The 20,440-nt window shown below is 41.2% G+C and overlaps 1 protein-coding gene across 9 annotated transcripts in view; it reads left to right on the top strand.

Moving 5' to 3' along the window:
• afdna (afadin, adherens junction formation factor a) overlaps window positions 1-20,440 on the top strand; it is a 75,870-nt gene that overhangs the window by 42,314 nt on the left and 13,116 nt on the right. For all 9 annotated transcript variants that reach the window (XM_026341275.1, XM_026341274.1, XM_026341277.1 and 6 more), the window contains 15 exons: window positions 51-194; window positions 345-543; window positions 1,171-1,277; window positions 3,927-4,007; window positions 12,589-12,654; window positions 12,736-12,809; window positions 14,140-14,258; window positions 15,542-15,742; window positions 16,175-16,266; window positions 16,473-16,670; window positions 16,804-16,954; window positions 17,861-18,257; window positions 18,341-18,594; window positions 18,693-18,907; window positions 19,231-19,410. In XM_026341275.1, the coding sequence (XP_026197060.1) occupies window positions 51-194; window positions 345-543; window positions 1,171-1,277; window positions 3,927-4,007; window positions 12,589-12,654; window positions 12,736-12,809; window positions 14,140-14,258; window positions 15,542-15,742; window positions 16,175-16,266; window positions 16,473-16,670; window positions 16,804-16,954; window positions 17,861-18,257; window positions 18,341-18,594; window positions 18,693-18,907; window positions 19,231-19,410 (2,478 nt within the window). The remainder of the gene's footprint in view (window positions 1-50; window positions 195-344; window positions 544-1,170; window positions 1,278-3,926; window positions 4,008-12,588; window positions 12,655-12,735; window positions 12,810-14,139; window positions 14,259-15,541; window positions 15,743-16,174; window positions 16,267-16,472; window positions 16,671-16,803; window positions 16,955-17,860; window positions 18,258-18,340; window positions 18,595-18,692; window positions 18,908-19,230; window positions 19,411-20,440) is intronic.

Raw genomic sequence — 20,440 nt, forward strand, 5'->3', positions numbered from 1 at the left:
TGTGGTGGTGTCAGATTTTAAGTGGTAAAGATGTTTTTTGTGTCTTCCAGGCCACCACCCTGCTGACCATGGACAAATACTCCATGCAGGATGTGCAAAACATCCATAACACCTGCTTCAAGCTCAACTCCCTGCAGCTCCATGCCCTCATGACCAACTACCACTGTGCTCCAGAAGAGCCCCCCGTACCGCCTGTAAGACAAACGCACAGAATCAAGAACCTTCAACTTGTTTTTAAACTTTATTAGAATAGTGAAGGAAAGTGTAGTGAACCATCTTCTGAGCCTATTTGAGTTCCCTGATGTGTGTTTGTATGATGTGTATGTGTGTGTATGTGTGTGTAGGAGCTGATAGACCACGTGGTGGCAGTGGCGGAAAACACAGCAGATGAGCTGGCGAGGAGTGATGGGAGAGAGGTTCAGCTGGAGGAGGACCCAGACCTCCAGCTGCCCTTCCTCCTTCCTGAGGACGGTTACTCCTGTGATGTGGTGCGCAGCCTCCCTAATGGCCTGCAGGACTTCCTGGAGCCACTGCTGCAGAGAGGTAAAATAAATTCTGTGCAGCATTATTTAGCTTATACATGTTTGTTTTATATAAATAAATACATTTTGAGTGAGGATTTGTTTTAAAAAGTGGAGCATGCATGGGTCTTGTGCAAATATTTGTAATATTTTTGAGTATATTCTTATTAGTATGTAGGTCAGAAACAGTTTTACTGCAGTAGATTACAGTAGGTTAATTAGCTATCATTTGTGTGGCTGAATTTTTGGCTCAGTGGTGGTGAGTGTGAGCCAGTTGGTGGAGCAGTAATCTATTCTGTTGTTGTGGTGGACACCATCAACCTGTGTAGTAATTAAACAACAATTTTGCCACAGGGATCAATAAAGTACTGTATTTCAAAATTAAAGATACATCACATGTTTTAAGGTCTTACAATGTATATTTGTAGATGTTTCTTAGACCAAATGCTTCAATATCAAGAAAAGATTTGGTATATTAATGAATTAAGATCAGAAAAATTAAGATCTTGAACAGGTTATGTTTTGGTTTGTGTTTATTTCAGGCCAAAAGAGGAAAAGACAGAACGCTAAAGAGTTTTTTCTATTTTTCTATTCAAATAGAAAGATATATAAATATAATGTAAATGACACTGTTTTTTCTCTGAACCAGGTTTTTGTCGATTAATTCCCCATCCTCGTTCTCCTGGTACCTGGACTGTCCACTTCGAAGGAGCTGACTGCGACAGCCACTTCTCTGCTGCCGACAACTCTGAGATGGTAGGACATTAACACACAGTCATGCTCTCACTCATGCTCTGTTCCCGTTCTTTGTGTGTGTTTTTTGGGAACATCCCGGGTGAAGTTGGTGCCACAGAGGACTTTGAGCAGGTTTAATAATGCTGACTCACAGAAGCTACAGAGAACAAAGTGCACAGTAGATCTGACAGCTAAGACTGCACAGAGTGAGGAGTCTGATCATAACAAAGGAACTTCGGCACTCTGCTTCAGCCTCCATCTCCGTGTTGCCCTGAGATGACTTTGTTTGTTTAGAATTTGTTAAATCAGTGAGGATCTGTTGTGATAACTTCCAGCTTCAGAATATGTCCATGTGGAGCCTGCACACTCAAAAACATTCCCAAAAAAGGTGATTTATCGAATGCTGAGACTATTTTAGCTTTAACTGGTGCATCTGAGAATATGTTGGGACATGCAGACACTACCAGGAGACTTTTTTAACTTAATTTTTATTTATACAACCTGTTTACAGTTAAAATCACAAGGAAATAAGAAAACACATATTAAACAGGATAGTGTTGACAGGCCTAAACCATTCCAGAAACACATTCCTCAAACCTTAGTGGAATATCACTCTGCCAAAAAAAGAAAAACTACATATGGCAAAACAAACGCTCATGGTGCCAAATCTAGTTGTTGAGAGAGGTGGTTTTAAACAACCTTTGAATCCTTCAGACTGAAGATACACCCTGCCTGGGTGAAAATGTTACACTCCAACATCCTAAATTGTATTGTTCACGTTACAAATCTGTAAGAATTTGATTCAATTAGCAGTAAAACAGCAGAAAGTCAGTAAATAACTGTAAGTTACAGCATCAAGTAGTCCCATATATAGTGAAGTAACACGAATGCCATTAGCAGCAGACTTACTGTGCTGTTAAACCTTTCTGCTGGATAATTCACATATAAATTATACTGGATTTACGGGATTTAAGAGAGATTGTACTGAAATGAGACACGAGAGATCAGTTTCCAGGTGAAGTTCAGACTAAAAAAGGTAAAATTCCTAAACTGAAACTGAGTGGTAGATGATTTGACAGCATAACTGACATAGTTTGACTATTTTTAGAAAAGTTTAAACCTGGAAACTTCTGTGATTGGAGTGTAGAGCTGTGTGTGTGTGTGTGTGTGTGTGTGTGTGTGTGTGTGTGTGTGTGTGTGTGTGTGTGTGTGTGTGTGTGTGTGTGTGTGTGTGTGTGTGTGTGTGTGTGTGGTCGTGGTCTCCCAGTTGGAAGGCAGTGATTACAGTGCCTTCAAAAGGGGCAATTTAGTTTTCAAAACAACCAACACACACACACACACACACACACACACACACTTTAATCAACACAAATCACAATACAGAAGTTAGTTAGCGAGTGTGGAGCAGTAGATAGACTTTTTTTCATTGCAACAAACACACACAGCCACTTCCTCTGTAATTGGTCTGTTTATCCCTGCTCTACTATTACATGACTGTAGTCTCGACATAATGCAGGCGTCTCTCACAAACACACACACACACACACACACACTCCTGATTAATGGTATGTGTTCAGCTAGACAGGAGAGGGTGAGGCCTGGCTTATCTAGAGCTCTTGTGCCACCATCACAAGTACAGCTCTGCTCTGCATCTGCTCCGACACAGTGGATATGATGTAGTATGTTTACATATTTGGGATTTGGACTACTACACCTCGACACACAAATTCAAGGTTGCCAGAATGACAAACTATTGTTCATGCATGCTCTATCTCTAATGCGGCTGGAGCTGCTGTGAAGACAATATCTCTACAGGCTGGAATTGTCTGCATCATGTCACAGTCTAGGCATAAAATAAACATTTTAAAAAGAGGAACACATAAATCTTCTTAGCTACAGCCGACTCCCTGCGCTAAGTTTACAAGCAGAACAACAAATGCAGACACTAGATTCTGTGCATCCAAACCTCTACTGCACAAGAGAGGGTTTTTCTAAAACTGGAACTGAAAAGGCTTTTAGGCAGTTTTAGCATGCTGGATTGGGTTGAGCTGTCACTGCAGTGTAGTAGCAGTTGTGCAGCCTCGCTGTAGTCCATTTATCTTTTAGCGTGGCTAGTAGTCTTGCTGTAGCTGTAGTTGCCTTTCAGTTGTGTGGTTGTCGCCGTTTTGTTTGCTTGTGGGTGTTCCTGACTCACTCCAACTCTCTCAAATTGCCAGCACACAAAAATAGACAGTGCTAGTCTGACATGAGCCTATTTATTTAGGAGGATCCTTTTGTCAGAGTATTTATTTGTGATGTGGGAAACCTCGGTAGCTCTCTTTTTTTTCTTTGTTTCTCCCTCTCTCCCCACCCAGTCACCCAGCCCTGCTCAGCCCTGATGTGTATGAGTGTGTATGGGTATCCACAATGTGGTTTTCATTCTTGACTTGATTCCAGAGACCACAGGTTCCTCTGTGGTCTTCCCCTTTCCCCTTTATCCCTCCTTCATTCCTTCCCTCCCTTTTCTCATCCCTCCCTCTTTTTACTCAGTCTCATTTTCCCCCTTAATGTTTCTGAAGCAGACGGAGGGAACACGCAAGTGGACACTCGTTTCCCAAAGGCTGTTACAGACCCATCGAAGAGGTTTCATCCTCACTCACAGTGTCTTTTCCTGTCCATCTCTCGTTTCAGCCAATGAGGAAAGACCCGGAGGTTGTCACGGTAACCCTGAAGAAGCACAACGGCATGGGCCTCAGCATCGTGGCCGCCAAGGTATGAAACACCTGCAGGAAGTGTGTGTGTGTGTGTGTGTGTAATTCAGCAGATCTATGATTTGTTTGAGCTTTTTGAGAAACTTTTTTAGTGAGAAAACTTTTCTTTTAAATCAGATGTCATATATTTTTTAGGAGTTTTCCAAAGCAGTAAAGTATTGGCATGTATTTTTGACAAGAAGTTCAAAAATAGCTTGAATGTTTTCATCTTGGCTGTCGAGATGGAGCGTGTTGAGTGTGTGTATGTGTCACACAGTGCTGTTTTAAATAGGCTGCTTTCACTGTTGAGTCTGACAGCAGAGCAGAGACTAAACAGCGGTATTCCAAGGAAGCTTCTTGATGAGCCCTGGACAAAAACTTCTTCCTCTGCTTTTGTAGGGGAGTGTGGAGAGTGGGCTAATGTGAATGGGCTTGTGTTTCATACAGTGCTGAATCAGACTGTCTGCAGTACGTTAGGATAAATGAATTAAGATTCATGCATTTCTCCTCATGTCAAGTGCAAAGTTGGCAAACACACAAAAAGAAATGGGAAATAATACGAGAATTGTGTGGTTAGATTAGGATGAAATCCTCTTTCTTACATTCCTGAGACCCAAGAAGATGCCATTTAGATTATTTAAGAATTAAAACATGTTTTAAATATTGCTTTAAACACGTTACATATTGCTGTTTAAAGAAAAGGTGACAGATGTGCACAGTGGTGGCATCTGCTGGGTAAAATGGATATTGTAGGATCAAATTTTCCAAGCTGAATTGTTTTTAAATTAAAAACTGAAAGAAGCTATTGAGACAATAATTTAATGTCATGTCACTTTAAGACTAACATGTAACTTTCAGGTCGAACTAAAAAGAAGAACTAATGTGTGGAAAATACCCAATTAGGTCACAAATATGTGGTTCCAGCTTCTCAGTGGCTGCCTTGTATTATAATTAACTTAATACTACAGCTTTTCTAGTCTTTAAAAGTTTAGTATAAGTTTAAATAAAGGGGAGGTTAATCCACAATAACTCTAGGTTAGAAGTGTTAAGTGTTAGTTGGAGCCCTAGTTATAATTTAGCAAGGGGGATGTTTGTCTTGCACAAACAACATCATGGTAAATTATGCAAAACTTATGGTAAAACTTGCAACATGAGCTCAGATAAAACAATGTCCATCAATTAATAATATCATAAAACTCTACCTGGTTTGTTTTTTATGTGGATTCAGTACAAACACTGAATACAAGCCCAGAACAGGTACAGGGCCTCTGAAAGGCCCCATATTGCTTAGATTTTAATTTTAAAAATCCAGTGACTGTAGCTCAGTTGGACGTCCACTTTGACTAACAAATTGGGAGACCAGGCAGTTACGTAATTCTGTGTTAAAGGCTCTAAAGTGAGTTCCTGCTTGGACTGTATTGTATTATATCCAGGTCTCAACAGAAAAGGCGTCTACTGTGCATCACTGCAGTTACTGCTAATCAAAGTGTGAGAATGTTGTGTTGTGCAAGTGTTTCTGCTAAAATATCAGACAAAATGAATAAAGAGCATGAAGCAGGACAAGACTAATATGTTCTGAGTAAAAGTTTCCCTCTTTCTTTAGAGTAGAGTGGGTTTCCTGCTGGAGGCTGTGTGTGTGTGTGTGTGTGTGTGGAGAGGAAGAGAGGGAAGGAAGGACGTACTGAGGAAACCTCCATGCTCTGTTTATTTTCAAAGCTGTGTGGATGTATGAGGAGGAGAACAGGCAGAGAAGTGTGTGTGTGGGGTGGGAAAGGCAGGTAGTGAATTTTGTCAAACAGCTGCTTGAATTCTCAGTAAACTGGGCTGAGCTCTGTCCTGTTATATAAGTGTGTGTGTGTGTGTGTGTGTGTGTGTGTGTGTGTGTGTGTGTGCGTTTTATTTGCCTGGTGGAGCTGCAGCAGCGCTCCACCTCAGTCTGACCAGCCGGTGTCCCAGCCAACACTTTACCTCTGGATCTCTGCCTGGAATCACTGTAGTTAGGAAGTCTTGGAGGAATTTTCTGCTCTTTGGAACATCTAAGGAATTTATTACTCTTCTTAACCCCATAATCTGGCATTTACATGTTTTTTAGCCTTCACATTGCTTGTTCTTATAGGAGTTTTAATCCTTTTTTGATCATTTAAAGTAGTTTCTCCTAACATTCTACAATGTCCTGCACAGAATTTCTACTACATGTAGGAATTCACATGACTTTGTCATCAAACATTTTCACCTGTAAATGGTGATTTTAAACAGAGACATACAGATTTTTTTTTTGGTTTGGACGTGTCAGTGCTTGTTAGCAGGTTGAAACGCTCTCTGGGAGGCGTGTGCAGTTTGTGCATGTTAGTGTACGTGTGTGCGTTCCAGTCTGGACGTCCCAGTGAGAACTGGTCTGGACAACGCTGACGAGCAGCTGCAACATGTGGTTTTCTGTGGTGGGCAGGAAAGATGAGGTAACACCACTTTTATGGTTGTATGTGTTTCTAACAGTCAGTCATCTGCAGTGGTTTTTTTTTGTTTGTTTTTTTGATACGCTGAATATAAAAAGTGATTTGAAAGGTGTGTTCAAGCTTGTGCACATAGGTGTGCGTTTTGTTTACTCATTTCTTGATTGGCGAGATTCCCCAGTGCCTTCATCATACTCCTCTTTGTCTGCTTTAGTTCACCTGTTGTCTCTGTAAACATGCTGGCTTTATTTGAAACCACCTGCTGAGGATGCATAACAAAGTAGCTGTACAAGTCCTATGTGGTTTTACCATGTACCCTCCAGTGTGGTGGCCTTGTTGTTTGTCATGTTTCACTGTTAGCTTTCAGCACAGTTAATGGTTAAACTAAGGTACACAAGGGGCACCTATGCTAAAAACTTTAACTCATTCTGGGGAAATGTGCTCAGTAAAGTTAAATCACTTTATTATATGTGGTTAATTTTGTCTTTTTATCACAGCTAAGAAGTGAAACAATAGAAACCTCCATTTGAAAATAGCTGTTTTTAATTATGCCTTACAAGTAAAACCAGTTTGGTAAAGCAGCGTTTCTAGTTGAGCTGTAGCACCATATTGACCATGACAGCCTCCATATATCTTATTCATGTGTTGATGCTCTTTGTCTGTATGGAATAAATGAGTTGTGTTGAGGCACATGTGCATCTCTAAATATACTATGTCAGTCAAACCCACATGTGTGTGTTTCATGGTATTGTGTTTGTCTTTCCTCCGGACAGCTTCCAGCTGGAGTTGAGGAAACTCTCTCCTCCTACTCATTTATAAGTCGAAGTAACGACCAGAAAATCTGATTTAAAACAGCTACTCTTGTTTGCAGAATGTTGCAATCGGCGAGTTCCAGATGTGGTTAACAGTGTTTTATGCAAGAGAGTACGTCTTACCAAACTCCATTTAAAAAATCTGGAATTTTTTCTGCTTTGATTGTTTTGCAGCAATTATGATATTTGCAGTACATCCAGGTAGTACTTACTACTGTCAAATTAATGTTGCAGTAATACCTTTTACCAAAATACACCGTGGAGATTAGTGTTTTGAAGAGGTTCCCTTTTATTAAAATTCATTTCTGATTTATTACTGTGCAAAGTCTGGATTTAATATTCTTTCTCTTGTGTGCATTTGCAGAAAGGCAAAACAGTGTTAAATTAATGAAATTTTAAAGGTAGTTTGGTGCGATTTTATGTAGTCATAAACAGAGTGGAGATCAGTGTTAAAGTGAAGTACCAAAATATGAAGTACTCGATTTGGGAAAGTTCTCAACCTGCATGAAAGAATCAGCTTAAAATATAAATTTGTTTGCAGTGTTTTTGAAGTATTCATAGTGTTTGTGTGTTTTGGCTGATATTGAAAAATTGTACCAGAGCTGGAACAATGGTGTGAGAGGGTTACCCCCTGTGAGGGCTGGAACAATGGGAGGATATAGCGCACAAACACATTTTCTTGCCTTCCTGTAAAGCTGCGAGCAGGAGGTGTTTACAAGGTGTGTGGAAGGGAACATCGGAATATCTTGGCGCTCATTCTAAAGAATGCACCACGTCAACGGCGTAAAGAGGTCTGCATGGAAAAAGAGATGTGCAGGTTTATACACAGTGTGCAATTTCTGCCTTTTAAACTGCAGCTTTTACGCATAGCGACATATCACGCCATTTGTTGTCTTAAGTTAAATTAAGTGCTTGGTTTTAGATGTCAGTTTTTGAGGATGATGACAGTTTTTCCCACACATACGGTGTCATTCCTGGATTGATACAAGAATAAAGCTGTCAATCAATCGCAGCCTGTACGTGCCCAGAGCATCCAGAGAAGATACCTAATCCACCAAAATGATGGAAAATTCCTGTGTGGGTTTACAGGTACTTCGAACACCTCTGGCTTCTAAATAACCTCTTATGGATAAGTGGTTTATAACCTCAGAAATGCGCCTAGAAAGCAGGTTGACATGCATTAACATTGTAAGCTCTAATCTTGGTTTGCCGCCAGCCTGCGTGAGTAGAAGTTTTGTGTCAAGTTTCTCAGCGTGAGTCAGGTGAAGAAAGTCTCAAGAGAAATGTCATGTCACTCTGACTCTGATGTCCAGATAAAAAACAAAACAAAACACTGAAGCATGTGTGGTGTAACTTCCAAATTCAGGTTTATTCCCACTTGTTTAGATGGTTTTAATTTTTGTTTTTTTATATCTATGTAAACTGACCATATTTAGGTTTTTGTTGATCAGACAAAACAACATCAAAAGCTTCTGCAGGTGTTTATGAACGCTGCTGCCTGCTCCACTACGCGTAGTAGTAGTATAAAAGAAATATAAAGCCTCTAATGGCCATTTAGGCTTTTGATAAAATGGTGCAACATGTTATATTTAAAATAAAACAGGACTTTCTCTACCGTAATATCTACCTACCTACTCGTACATTACTTAAGATCAGACACAGTAACGACTCATCAAGCAGTTTCCTACAGTAGACAATTCATTGAGGTCATTTCACTAATACAAACCTGGCAGCTTTAAGGTGCAGTTGATTTGTTGTGTCAGGGTTCAGGACCACAGCTGTCCATTAAACCACAGTAAATCTTCTCAGGTGTTCCAGCTGCTTTGGGGTTTTAACGTATCTCCATAAACAGCCTAGTGTACACGTTCACAGAAAATGGGCTGTGGTCGACTAGTTGTGTGTCGTTCAGTGTGTCAGGTTGATGATTGCCTGTGACAAGCGACACATCTGTTTTCACTTTGAACTTCAGCTACTAGTTTTGTGTGAATGCAGATGTGCACACGAATCACAGTTTTTTTTTTTTTTTTTTTTTTTTTTTGCTGAGTCAATCATTTTGAATTGGTCTGAAATTTTTGGTTTCACATCTCAAATCTTTAAAGTTGCTTTTTAACTGCTGGATATATGAGTAAGCAACCGTTTACTAACAGGCTCACCACTTCAAAAACCATACCACCACAATTGTAGATGCCACTGTGCTCCTGGGATCAGTCAGTCCTTCAGAAATGATTTTATACCCTTACAACAATTATGGGGCTCTACAGAGAGTTCCTTGGACATATATAATACATTTGGTAAAAAACATGGTAAAACACTCACTGAATTCACTAGCTCAACCATTCAGCAGTAATGCTTATATACATCTCTGCAGTGCAGTTTTGAATTAATGTTAGATGATGGCCCTTCTGAACCCCCTCTGGGACCCCTTTAACTTGCACAAAGTCCATCTGAACATCCTTAGGGGATTCGGGGAATTCCCACAAGTGTCTCTGTCTGGAGCCTGTGTTGGCGCCCCAGTCCCCACTCTGTACAAGTCCATGAAGCTGTGGCTCCATCTGAAACAGAGGCCCTTTAATGTGTTCAGTAATGTACAACAGACATAAAACAGTCAGAATGATTCAATGTTCCTCTGTCATCTTAATGTCACTCACAGGAAATTCGTGCCTGCATGAATTCAGCCTCATTACACACACACACACACACACACACACACGGCTGAAACAGTGTGGGTAAAATAAGTTCAAGGCCTGATGTGTCTGCAGCCTTTTTGTAATTTAAACCCAAATGTAGGTGTTTCCACTCATTCAGAAGTTGTTTCCTGCTGCAGGAAGATGTGTATGTATACGACTATTTACGGTGAGCAAGACCCTCGAATAAAGAGCCATTAATAGACAGTGCAGGGGATTATTAAAAATGCTTCTTACTATTGGTCTTAGAAAACAGTTTTATTTAGTAGTTGCTCTGAAGCTTTTGATCACATCACATGGTTGCAGATGTTTGAATTTTGGGCTGCTGACCTGGGAATGCTTCAGTACTGGGTGGAGGGAAGTAATTGATGTACTTGGAAAAGGGCATACACCTCACTCCCCAGGAACTTTCTTGTATTTATTTCAAAATTAAATGCGATAACAGGGGTAAGAAGCACATGTTTTGCAGCTATGTCTCCTTCACTGTGCAATAATATAATTTAAATTGTACTATGTACTACTTCTAAAGAACAGTTCAGTGGATTTGGGTGTGAGACTATTTACCTTTTTTTTTCCTAATAGTTTGGTTGAACGCACCCCTTCTTTATGTCTATTTTAAAAAATGTGAGCTCCGTGTATCCACAACATGAACGATTCCACTTTATATTTTTAAAAGTGATCCCATGTTTCCTTCCTTACAATAATATTTATATGACAACATGCTGATACCCAGTCTTACACAGACCACCATGGGGTGTTTTCTGAAGATTTCTGAGATGTGGCACACAAAAGGTTGATTTATGATCTATAGTGTTATCGTTAGTTTCCCACACTTCCCCAATTTTCCAAGTCTCTCCATTTGCACTTGTCTCTTCATCTTCTAGCTCACAGCTAAGGAAACAGTAAAAATGTGACCTGCAAACAGTGGGAGCTGTTGAACTGAGTCTAACCTCTGCTTCTGTTTTACAAGATGTGACTTCACTCACATGCAATTAGGCATCTTTTTAATCCACTCCACAGGTTTACGAGTGAGTTTGGTGACATGCTGTGATTCTTAATGTCTGCCATTTGAACCTGTTTCAGCTGTGTTTACTTAAACCTGCTTTAAAAGTAGAAGCAACTCTGAAAGTAATTAAAAGGTGTCTTCAGTTTTCTGTCAGCAGCATTGTGGGTAGTGTTTTGGTTCTCTCTTTGTAGCCATCCAAACAGCAAAAAGAAGAATTTATCTGGGCTCAAAGTAAACAGAATAGCGTGATTCAGGGTTTAAGTTTCATATTTAGCTCAGCAGAGTCTGTCTGCAGTGAAATAATTCTGAAATACTTTTCATGTTTCTGGCTCTGCTGTTGCACAATCTGAGGCTAAACATGTTGAGATAGTAAAAAAAGCGTGTGATTGGTCTGATAACATGCCAACACGTTGCACTAAACCATCCTTCCACTTCAGAGGAAAACCACACACACACACACACACACACACACACACACACAAACTAAAGCTTGTGTGTATGCTTATTAGAATTACAGTGTTTGTTCTCCCTGTTTTCATCTATACTTTTGTTCTTTGCTGTGATGCTGCTGCTACTTAGTAAAATAAGGATTTGGTTTAAAGACAATAATAGGACCTGAAGCAAATCTCTCACCATTTGATTTGACTCTGCAGCAAACTGTGATGGAGGCAGTGAAACAACATAAATAGATATATTTGGCTGCTGCTGCTCTGTAAATATCCTGAACTGGTTGAATTTGACATGTGGATAAACTTGGTACCTCACATCATGTGTCAGCTCTTGTGTGTTTCTGTGTGTAAAATTCCCCATAGTGCCTTTTCCAGGCAGCGCAGACTGATGCCCAATGAGACAACACAATATTTATATCATTATGAATGATCACTATGTCAGACTATCATGGTGCATGTCACACTATAATGTGCATCTTGCCTGGATCCACAGATCTTCTGTGTTCAGGAATATCACCATTCAAATGATATTCAAATTCTTCTGGTGCCTGCTGAAGCCTTTTGAATACTCCTGCTGTTACCTCCCAACATATTTCTGTATTTATTAGTGTTAAAAACATTTAGAGCTCTGTTTTACAGCAGTTCTCTGTAAATTGGAATCATTAACATAGACACCTTACTCACTGGATGGTTTGAGGATAAGAAAATAAACAAAACAAGCTCCACTCCCCACCAGAGATAGAAAACAGGTTATGCATGCTGACTTGCACTGAAGTAACCTGTTTGTTCTGTGTCTGAGAAGATGCTCACTTTGTTGAATTAGACGATTAGAGTCGTACATTTATACTGTGACAGATGTTTGTCATCGTAGTATCTGAAGGGTACATAGTGTTGTTGCCACAGCTCCACCTCTTAGCAGGAAGATAATCACTATTCCTGCGTCAATTCATCATGTTTTCAGTACAGTTGAGTACTGAGGAAAGATCTGTGTTTGTGTTTGGACGCTGTGAGACGTCGCACATGCTGCGCTGGTTGTTGTCAATGATGATCAATTATTGCATCTAATGTTTTGCTGTGGACGAATGTTACTGAACTGAAATGAAAATGTGATTTAATAATTAAAAACGGTGATCGTAGGTTTATGCAGTGCTTCACCTACAATAGCTAAACATCTGTGTCTTTTTTCTCCTTCCTTTCTGCAGGGTGCCGGTCAGGAGAAGCTTGGCATCTACATCAAGTCTGTCGTTAAAGGAGGAGCAGCCGACATGGTTCGTATGCACTAAAACAGGAACTTTGACTGAAAATTAAGAAGAGGAGAGTTAATGTGTTGTATATATGTGTTTATACAGGACGGTCGATTGGCTGCAGGTGACCAGTTGCTGAGTGTGGATGGGCGCAGTCTGGTTGGCTTATCACAGGAGAGGTAACAGCAGCACTTCTAGTTACCTTTACTGACCTTTCTTGACTTTTAAACTAGTTTCCATTAGAAAATTAAAGTGTTAAATTCCCCAGCTGTCACTTTTAGATGATAAGTAAACCATCACAGCATCAAGTGATCCTCTTCTGATCTGTTTCTCAAATGTCTTTATATCCTCAATCACCGACCGCACAGTATTGACGTGGTCGTGATGATGAAACTCGACTTTCTATTTCTGTTTTGACATTTGAAAAGTTAACTATTGTGATGTGACATCGGGTCGACCACATCTTGAAAACCACAGGGTTGAGACATCTTGAGGTTCTTGCGTTGAAGCAGCAGTTGCATCCCACTTGTCCTCGTAAAAGCTGAACTTCCAACGTGTTTGGAACAAACTAGCAGAAGAAGGGTGTGTGTGTTTTGGAAACAGCAGTGCAGCGCTTAGTGGCTAACGCCCCACTCAGATTAATCCAGTTATTCCTCCTGCTCAGCGTGTACAGGCTTGTTGTTCTGTGTTCTTGCTCGCTGTGTGTCAGCTCAGAGTCGAACCGGATTTAAAAATGATTGGTCTAATTGCTTTAGTGTGCAAGTAGCAGGATGGAGGTGTTTATCATACAGTGTTGGGATCATCAACACTTCTCATTTGAGCTTCTAGCCACAGGATTCCCCTTTTTATTCAACCCACAATGTGCAGGTCTGGTATACAAATGTGGATTTACTCAGTGAGCGTTACATTCCCAGAACTCCAACCAATCAAACACACATGGCTCATTAGTGCAATCTGCACTTCAGCTATTTATAGGATTTGGTTAAAGCCCTGTGCACACATGCACATGTGGCTGTTACAGAAAATAACATGGGTACAGTTTTTGTATGTGTGGCACAGCAGGATTGTACCGAAATTAGAGTGAAGCGAGTTCCTGGCAGAGACAAATATAATCCCTTCGTCTCCTGGTTTGTATTAAATGTCTTGTACTTTATTTTTCTGCCTGTTGGGATGCAAATAGACAAAAATGTTACCAGTGTTTTCATATAATGACTGAAAGTAGTAATTCCTGTCTGTGTTGGGTTTCTGTGGGGCCTTAATAATTTGACTTGCTAAAACATCCAGAAACCTCAGCACAGCTCTTTATCTGAATAAAACGTGTTTTAGCTTTTATTATTGATTCGAAGATATCACCCTGGACTCATTGTGATAAACAATGTCTCAAAACATTGATTAATTCATCATTATATTTTGATCACATAAAAGACAGAAGCTCACTGCAATTGCTCTGACAGATTCCTTGATTTTTCATGCTCTCCCCCTGGTCTCTCCGTCTCCCTCTGTGTTCAGGGCAGCAGAGCTGATGACAAGGACGGGTTCAGTTGTGACTCTGGAGGTCGCCAAGCAAGGAGCCATTTACCACGGTCTGGCTACGCTCCTCAACCAGCCGAGCCCCATGATGCCAAGAGGTGAGGTCTTTTATACTCTAAATTCACTATTGGTGTAAGGTTTTACATTTAAAGGGGTCTCTTGAGTTATTAGTTATCCCTAATAATTGATATGGTGTGACCGTATTAATTCTCTAATGATAATTTGCAGATGATAATGTTTCTCTCTTATATCATTATAAATGTGGCTTTGAAATGTTAGTGCTGCAAATAACAGATGGAAATACAGCTAATTAAGAAATTCTATCATTAATAATAATATTAGTTCGTGCATGTCCAGTTTAAGGCAGATTTATTAAATGCACTTGTTTTTTACAGGTCAAAAACTTTAAAAGTAAAGTGCAAAACCATTTAAAAAGTTAATACATGATCATAAAATTGGCTTCTTAAAATCTGCACTTTGTTGTTTTAAACAGATTTTCTGTTTGTTGTAATCAATGGACGTATTGTTTGTTGCACTATTAGTTAATGTCACTAATCTGCTTTTATGGATGATGGATGAGAAGCAGACTTGTCCAGACAGTGTCTCCTTGTTGTCTTCTCTTCTCTGGAGCACAGTAAAAAAGCCAGCTTGCAGACTAAAGGATATAATGAGTGTTTGTGGCCAGGGCCAGCTCTGTCTCCATGTGTATGTCTGTGCATGTGAAGCTGCAGGCACACGCACAAGAACACAGCGCACAGGGCTGGGGTTTACAGGGCTGTCTGGCTGTGTGCTGGTCTTTGTCTGCTGGAATGTGACCCCAGATTCATTAAGGAAGTCTTCTGGCTGAGCCGGCCTGTGGTCCAGGATGACGCTAAAGGGGTGTTTCTCCTAAATTCCCATGACCACAGTGTGCTTTCCAGTGCAGACAGACGCTGGTCATTCTTTAGTGAAATGACAGCACTAAATATGTATTTTATGAAAAACTTAGATTCACCTCGTGAAAATGATCTCAGGTCGAGTTACTTTATTTGTAACCGTAGGCAGATTTGTCTCACAGCAAAAAGAGAGTCATCTTTACAAACACTGTAATAGACAGATACAAACAAAACGACAATGTAGTACAAGAGCTCAGGTTTCCAGTCCGTGTTTACAGTGAGTCTGGGTTAGGTTGTGACTCACCAATCAGCCTACTAGTCAAAGATTTCTCTGCTGTAAGTATAGGTATTTAAACCATGACACCACAGAAGCAGGTAGAACTGAAGGCCATCATGGCTTTGTCAGTGTTTAAGGATTTTATTCCATATATATTCCCTTTCCAAGTTTTAAATATCATCTCTCTCTGTTATCGTCTCTTCCTCATCTCTTCCTCTCTACAACACAGCATCAGACCGAGGGCGAGAGAAGAACGGGAAGATGCGACCAAAGAGTGAAGGCTTTGAGTTGTACAACAACTCGGTGCAGAACGGCTCTCCGGAGATACCACAAGCAGGATGGGACTCCTACCCCGAACCAAAGAAGATGGGCGGCGAAGATCGACTTCTCAAGAACCGAGCCGACCATCGCTCAAGTCCCAACGTAGCCAGTAAGCCCCACACCATCCTCTGATTAAGTCTATGCTGCCCAATTTTCATTATATGCATGAGCACTACATCAGCTTGAAATAGCTTTAAATCCAGCTTCTATCATCAGAACCACTGTAGTGAAATTTATTTACTTTTGTGCGATGATCATGTGGAGGTGAGTTAAACTACATATCTCCATGTAGGTTAAATTACACGGCTGACTTTATTTATTTAAAAAAAAAAAAAAAAAAAAAAAACACATCTTTGGTAAACAAGTCGGTGTTATGCTCTGCATGGACAGTAATAGAAATAGGAAAATAATAAAACTACACTTGTCATTCTTTAGCTCCACCCCGATGTGGAAACACTGCAATAACTGCGGTCTAATGGGGGTTTTATTTATTGTGCATGGAACTGTACTAAAATGATCGTCTCCTCTCCCACCTCTTCAGATCAGGGCCAGAGTCCTGCAGGTAAAGCAGTTTACCCCGGAGGACCTGGCACTAAGATCACCTCTGTGTCCACTGGCAACCTGTGTGCAGACGTAAGTAACTGTGGAGCCGGTGGCACCTGAATGAGGAATGTTTCAGCTGACTGGATGGCAGTAGAGTGACAGTAACTCAAGGACACACAGTATTTATACCAGACATGAGAAATCATTTTTCATTTAGGTGTTTAGTTAAACCAGCTCCTGACAGTTCAGGTCATTTTTTTATATAGCAATAAATAATTTCTGGGTTTATTTTTCAGGATGAACCCTCCCCACCCCGCCCAGAAGCCTATCCAATTCCCACCCAAACCTACCCCAGGGAGTACTTCACCATTCCTGCATCCAAGAGCCAGGATCGGGTGCTGGGGCCTGGACAGGGGCCTCCACCTCACTGGCAGGGCATGGAGGATAGAGAACGCCTCCCTGTGATCGACAACATTCACAGCAACAGCATGCAGGTACTTTCCTTAGCAAATATTTTACATTATTGGGAAATATTTGGACTTAACTCTCAGTTATTATTGAACATTTTCTGCTTTATCCGCCTCACGTGTCCTATTATTTAAATTGTTTGTCTCCGTCTCTTTTTAGCGGATTAATCATTCCCAGGAAGAGTTGTATCCCCCACCAGGAGGTCTAAGGCCAGAGGATCGTATGCAGCCTCACTACCAGCAGGACTACCAGCACCGGGACCTGGACTACCAACACAGAGATCTTGACTACCAGAGAGGTCCACCAGGAGGTAAGAGGAACTGAAAGGAGCATGATGCAGAAAAACTGAGGAGTATAAATAATGGATCAGAGGCAGAGACAAGTGGATGACTTTTCCAATTATATAATAGTAGTAAATGTTCTAAAATAAATCAGATTAAATATTTTTTATATTTGTTTCTGATTATATAACACGTATTAATGAAAATACTACAAAGCAAAGGATTTGGATATTTTGTCCCATAGCTCCTGGACACCGTCAGCCACATGTAGTCACTTCATCTTATAAAACAATAAGAATTTCATAGAAGGAAATTTAAAATTCAACCTCCTCAGCACATCAAAATCTTCTTGTTTTTATTTTTGTTTTGTTTTTTAAACTCTGTTGGGCTGAGTTGCTCTAAATAAAACCTTGAATTCTGAGGCCAGCTTAGTGAAGCTTGTGAAAAGTTTAAGACTAAGAGTTCACAAAGTACCTTCACAGTTTGCTGCTTATGATATCTTGAAAATAGCATTTGACTCTTCCCTGATGTTTGCTTAGAGAACACTGTGTAACTGAATCACTGCAGTAAAGCTGAGTCCACACCAAAAATCACTCATGTTTTTGAAACTAACACCTTATAATCTTCTATTTTAGTGATTCTAGCTATCTTCACTGCCTGTGTGCTAACTCATGTGCCAACTGAAGCATGTTTTTATAGTTGCTTCAGGTCTATAAAGCTCCAACTTAAAGTGTTTCTACTGAAAATACTGAAAAATATCAAACAAATACAGCTCAAGCAATACTAATAATAATAGAAGTTGGGGTTGTAATACATTGTGTGTTTTCTTTAAACTATTATTTGACCAGATTTTCATCATCAAACGCATAAAAACAGAAACACACGAGTCTCTCTCTTGTATTTCTTTGCTGCTAAATGTTTTTTTGTGTCTGCAGTTATGGGAGGTCTCGATCACTGGGCCCCTCAGCCCCAGGTGTCCTCCTCGTTGGAGTCGTCCACGTCCAGCCAGGAGCACCTCAACTTCTCAGCCTCTTCCTCCTCCTCCAACAAGACCCAGAACCAGAAGACTGGACCGGGCCGATGGAAGACACCCAATGCTCCACATGCTGTGCCACCACATTCAGTTCAACCATCTCGCTCTGACCTGCCCCCTCCTCCACCACCGCCACCAGCCTCTTACCCTGACGTCTACGACCCACAGGTTGACCTGCCGCTCCCGCCACCTCCCACTGCTGTCAACCCGATCTCAGCCCAGCAGGCTGCTGACCGCAAGAAGCGTGAGGAGCAGCAGCGCTGGTATGAGAAGGAGAAAGCTCGGCTGGAGGAGGAGAGGTGGGTTTGTCTTTTCACCGTACGCATTTCGTTTTTTTTACTGATACGTTTCATCCTTTAATGTGATGATGATGATTTCTCAGGGAGAGAAAGAGGAGAGAGCAGGAGAGGAAGCTGGGACAGATCCGGGCTAACCCCGTCATGCCCGTCCAACCTCACAACAACGGAGGAGCCATGCCTCCACCTCACCACCAGCCCCCTCTGCCATCTGTGGCTCCACCCCAGCCTTACCTCCCCCCACAGCCTCAACCCCAGCCTCCCCCATCCAGACCGGAGAAACTGGCCAGCCTCCCGCGGTCAGCTGTTCCTCCCCCTGCCAGTGCCTCCAATGTTGCCGGTAACTTAAACCAGTCAAATGTGTTCACATATATTTATTTAATATAAAACCTCTAAATGTGGTTTGTTATTAATTAATAACATGTAATGTAATCTTAGGAATGGACACGGTGATCCGGGAGCTACTACCGCAGCAGCAGCCGCGCACCATCGAGAGGCGAGACCTGCAGTACATCACCATCAGCAAGGAGGAGCTGTCGACCAGCGACAGTCTGTCTCCAGACCCCTGGAAGAGGGACGCTCGTGAGAAGGCCGAGAAGCAGCAGCAGCTTCACATCGTGGACCTGCTGGACAAGGAGATCCAGGAACTGCAGGTGGGCACAAAATACTTTGCTAACAGTAATTTCTACAGATTATCATGCTAATTATCCTACACTAGTTTCCCACAGATCTTATTTTCTACATTATTCCAAAACCAAATGGAAAAATTTGCCTTTTTCAAGTGTCTACAAAATAGCATCACCCCAGTGGCACTGTTACTATTGATTATCTCTCTACTTCCAGCTTTTAAAATCAGATTTTACAGGCCTAGCTGTTGGAGACAGAAATTATAGTATGTTATTCATTTGCTGCTGTGGTGATAATCTGGAAGCATTTTAGAGTCGGAGTAAATCTGTTTATCTGCTTTATTTTCCAGGCGAAGCCGGAGCGGACTGCGGAGGAGAGCGACCGCCTCAGGAAGCTAATGCTGGAGTGGCAGTTCCAGAAACGGCTGCAGGAGTCCAAGCAGAGCGATGAAGACGAGGAGGAGGAAGATGACGAAGACATGGACACCATGATCATGATGCAGAGGCTGGAGGCGGAGAAGAGAGCCAGGGTGAGACGGGTGGTAGTGGTGGTGGAGGGTGGGGAATGGATAATGAGAGTGGATGAGTAGAAGCACAGGAGATGGAACGATGAGAGGAAAGTGTGGGAGAAAGTAAATTAAACATCAACAAATCATATGAAAAGCTGTTTTTCACCATCAGCTCACAGTTTTAGCATCTGTAGTCGAGTACACGAGGAAAGGCGAGCCGCAGGAAATCAGGCTGATGGAGTAAAAACAAAACCGCCTCTCAAATGCTAGAAGAGGAAATGGATTCGTCTGTGGCAGCGCTCCCTCTATGAATGTCCTGCAATGTGCATCTGCAACATGCTTCTGTCATCGCTTTGCCATGCTGAGCTGCTTAAACCTGATTGGCTGGGAGGGGGTGGATGGTGGGGGAAGGAAAAGGGGTTCGGGTCAGCTGTGGCTGTAATGTCCAAGTTCAGTAAGGTTCTCAATATCCCCAATACAGGATATTAACGAGCTAATTGTTGTTTCCACTGTGGAGTTGGATGATTATTCCTACAGAGGCATCGTTAGAAGCCAATGTGGAACATTAACCGTGGCATCATCAGCCAAATGTCTTTTAATTCCTATATTTTTCTGTGTGAGTGTGGCTGGATGTGGGCTGTGTTTGGGGGATGAATGGCAGATGTAGAATCAGTGATTCAGTGGTTTGGAATAAATTAAATCTTTATAACACGTTTACACCAACAGATACCAGCATGTTATAATGTAAACTAATGTTCTAATGCATTAAACTCTTGTGTGCAAGTGGACATGCGGCATAGTTTAACGTAAACAGGGTAATCACAGAGAAGATCGAGTTTATTTATATAGTTTGAATTCCTAAATTTATCCCATGCCCAGTCCTTAAAGAGACTTGATTAAAAAACGCAAAAGCCACACGGTAACAGTGAATTAAGACCATAAATACTTATGTTTAGGGCTCAGTTGGCTCAGTTTTCAATCAAAAGGTAACTGTAACTGTTCGTTAGACACCTGATTTGAAGAAAGAAAACCTAAATTAAGATGTAAAATG

The sequence above is a fragment of the Anabas testudineus genome, chromosome 24 (genome assembly GCF_900324465.2).
Source record: "Anabas testudineus chromosome 24, fAnaTes1.2, whole genome shotgun sequence".
Lineage (NCBI taxonomy): Eukaryota > Metazoa > Chordata > Actinopteri > Anabantiformes > Anabantidae > Anabas > Anabas testudineus.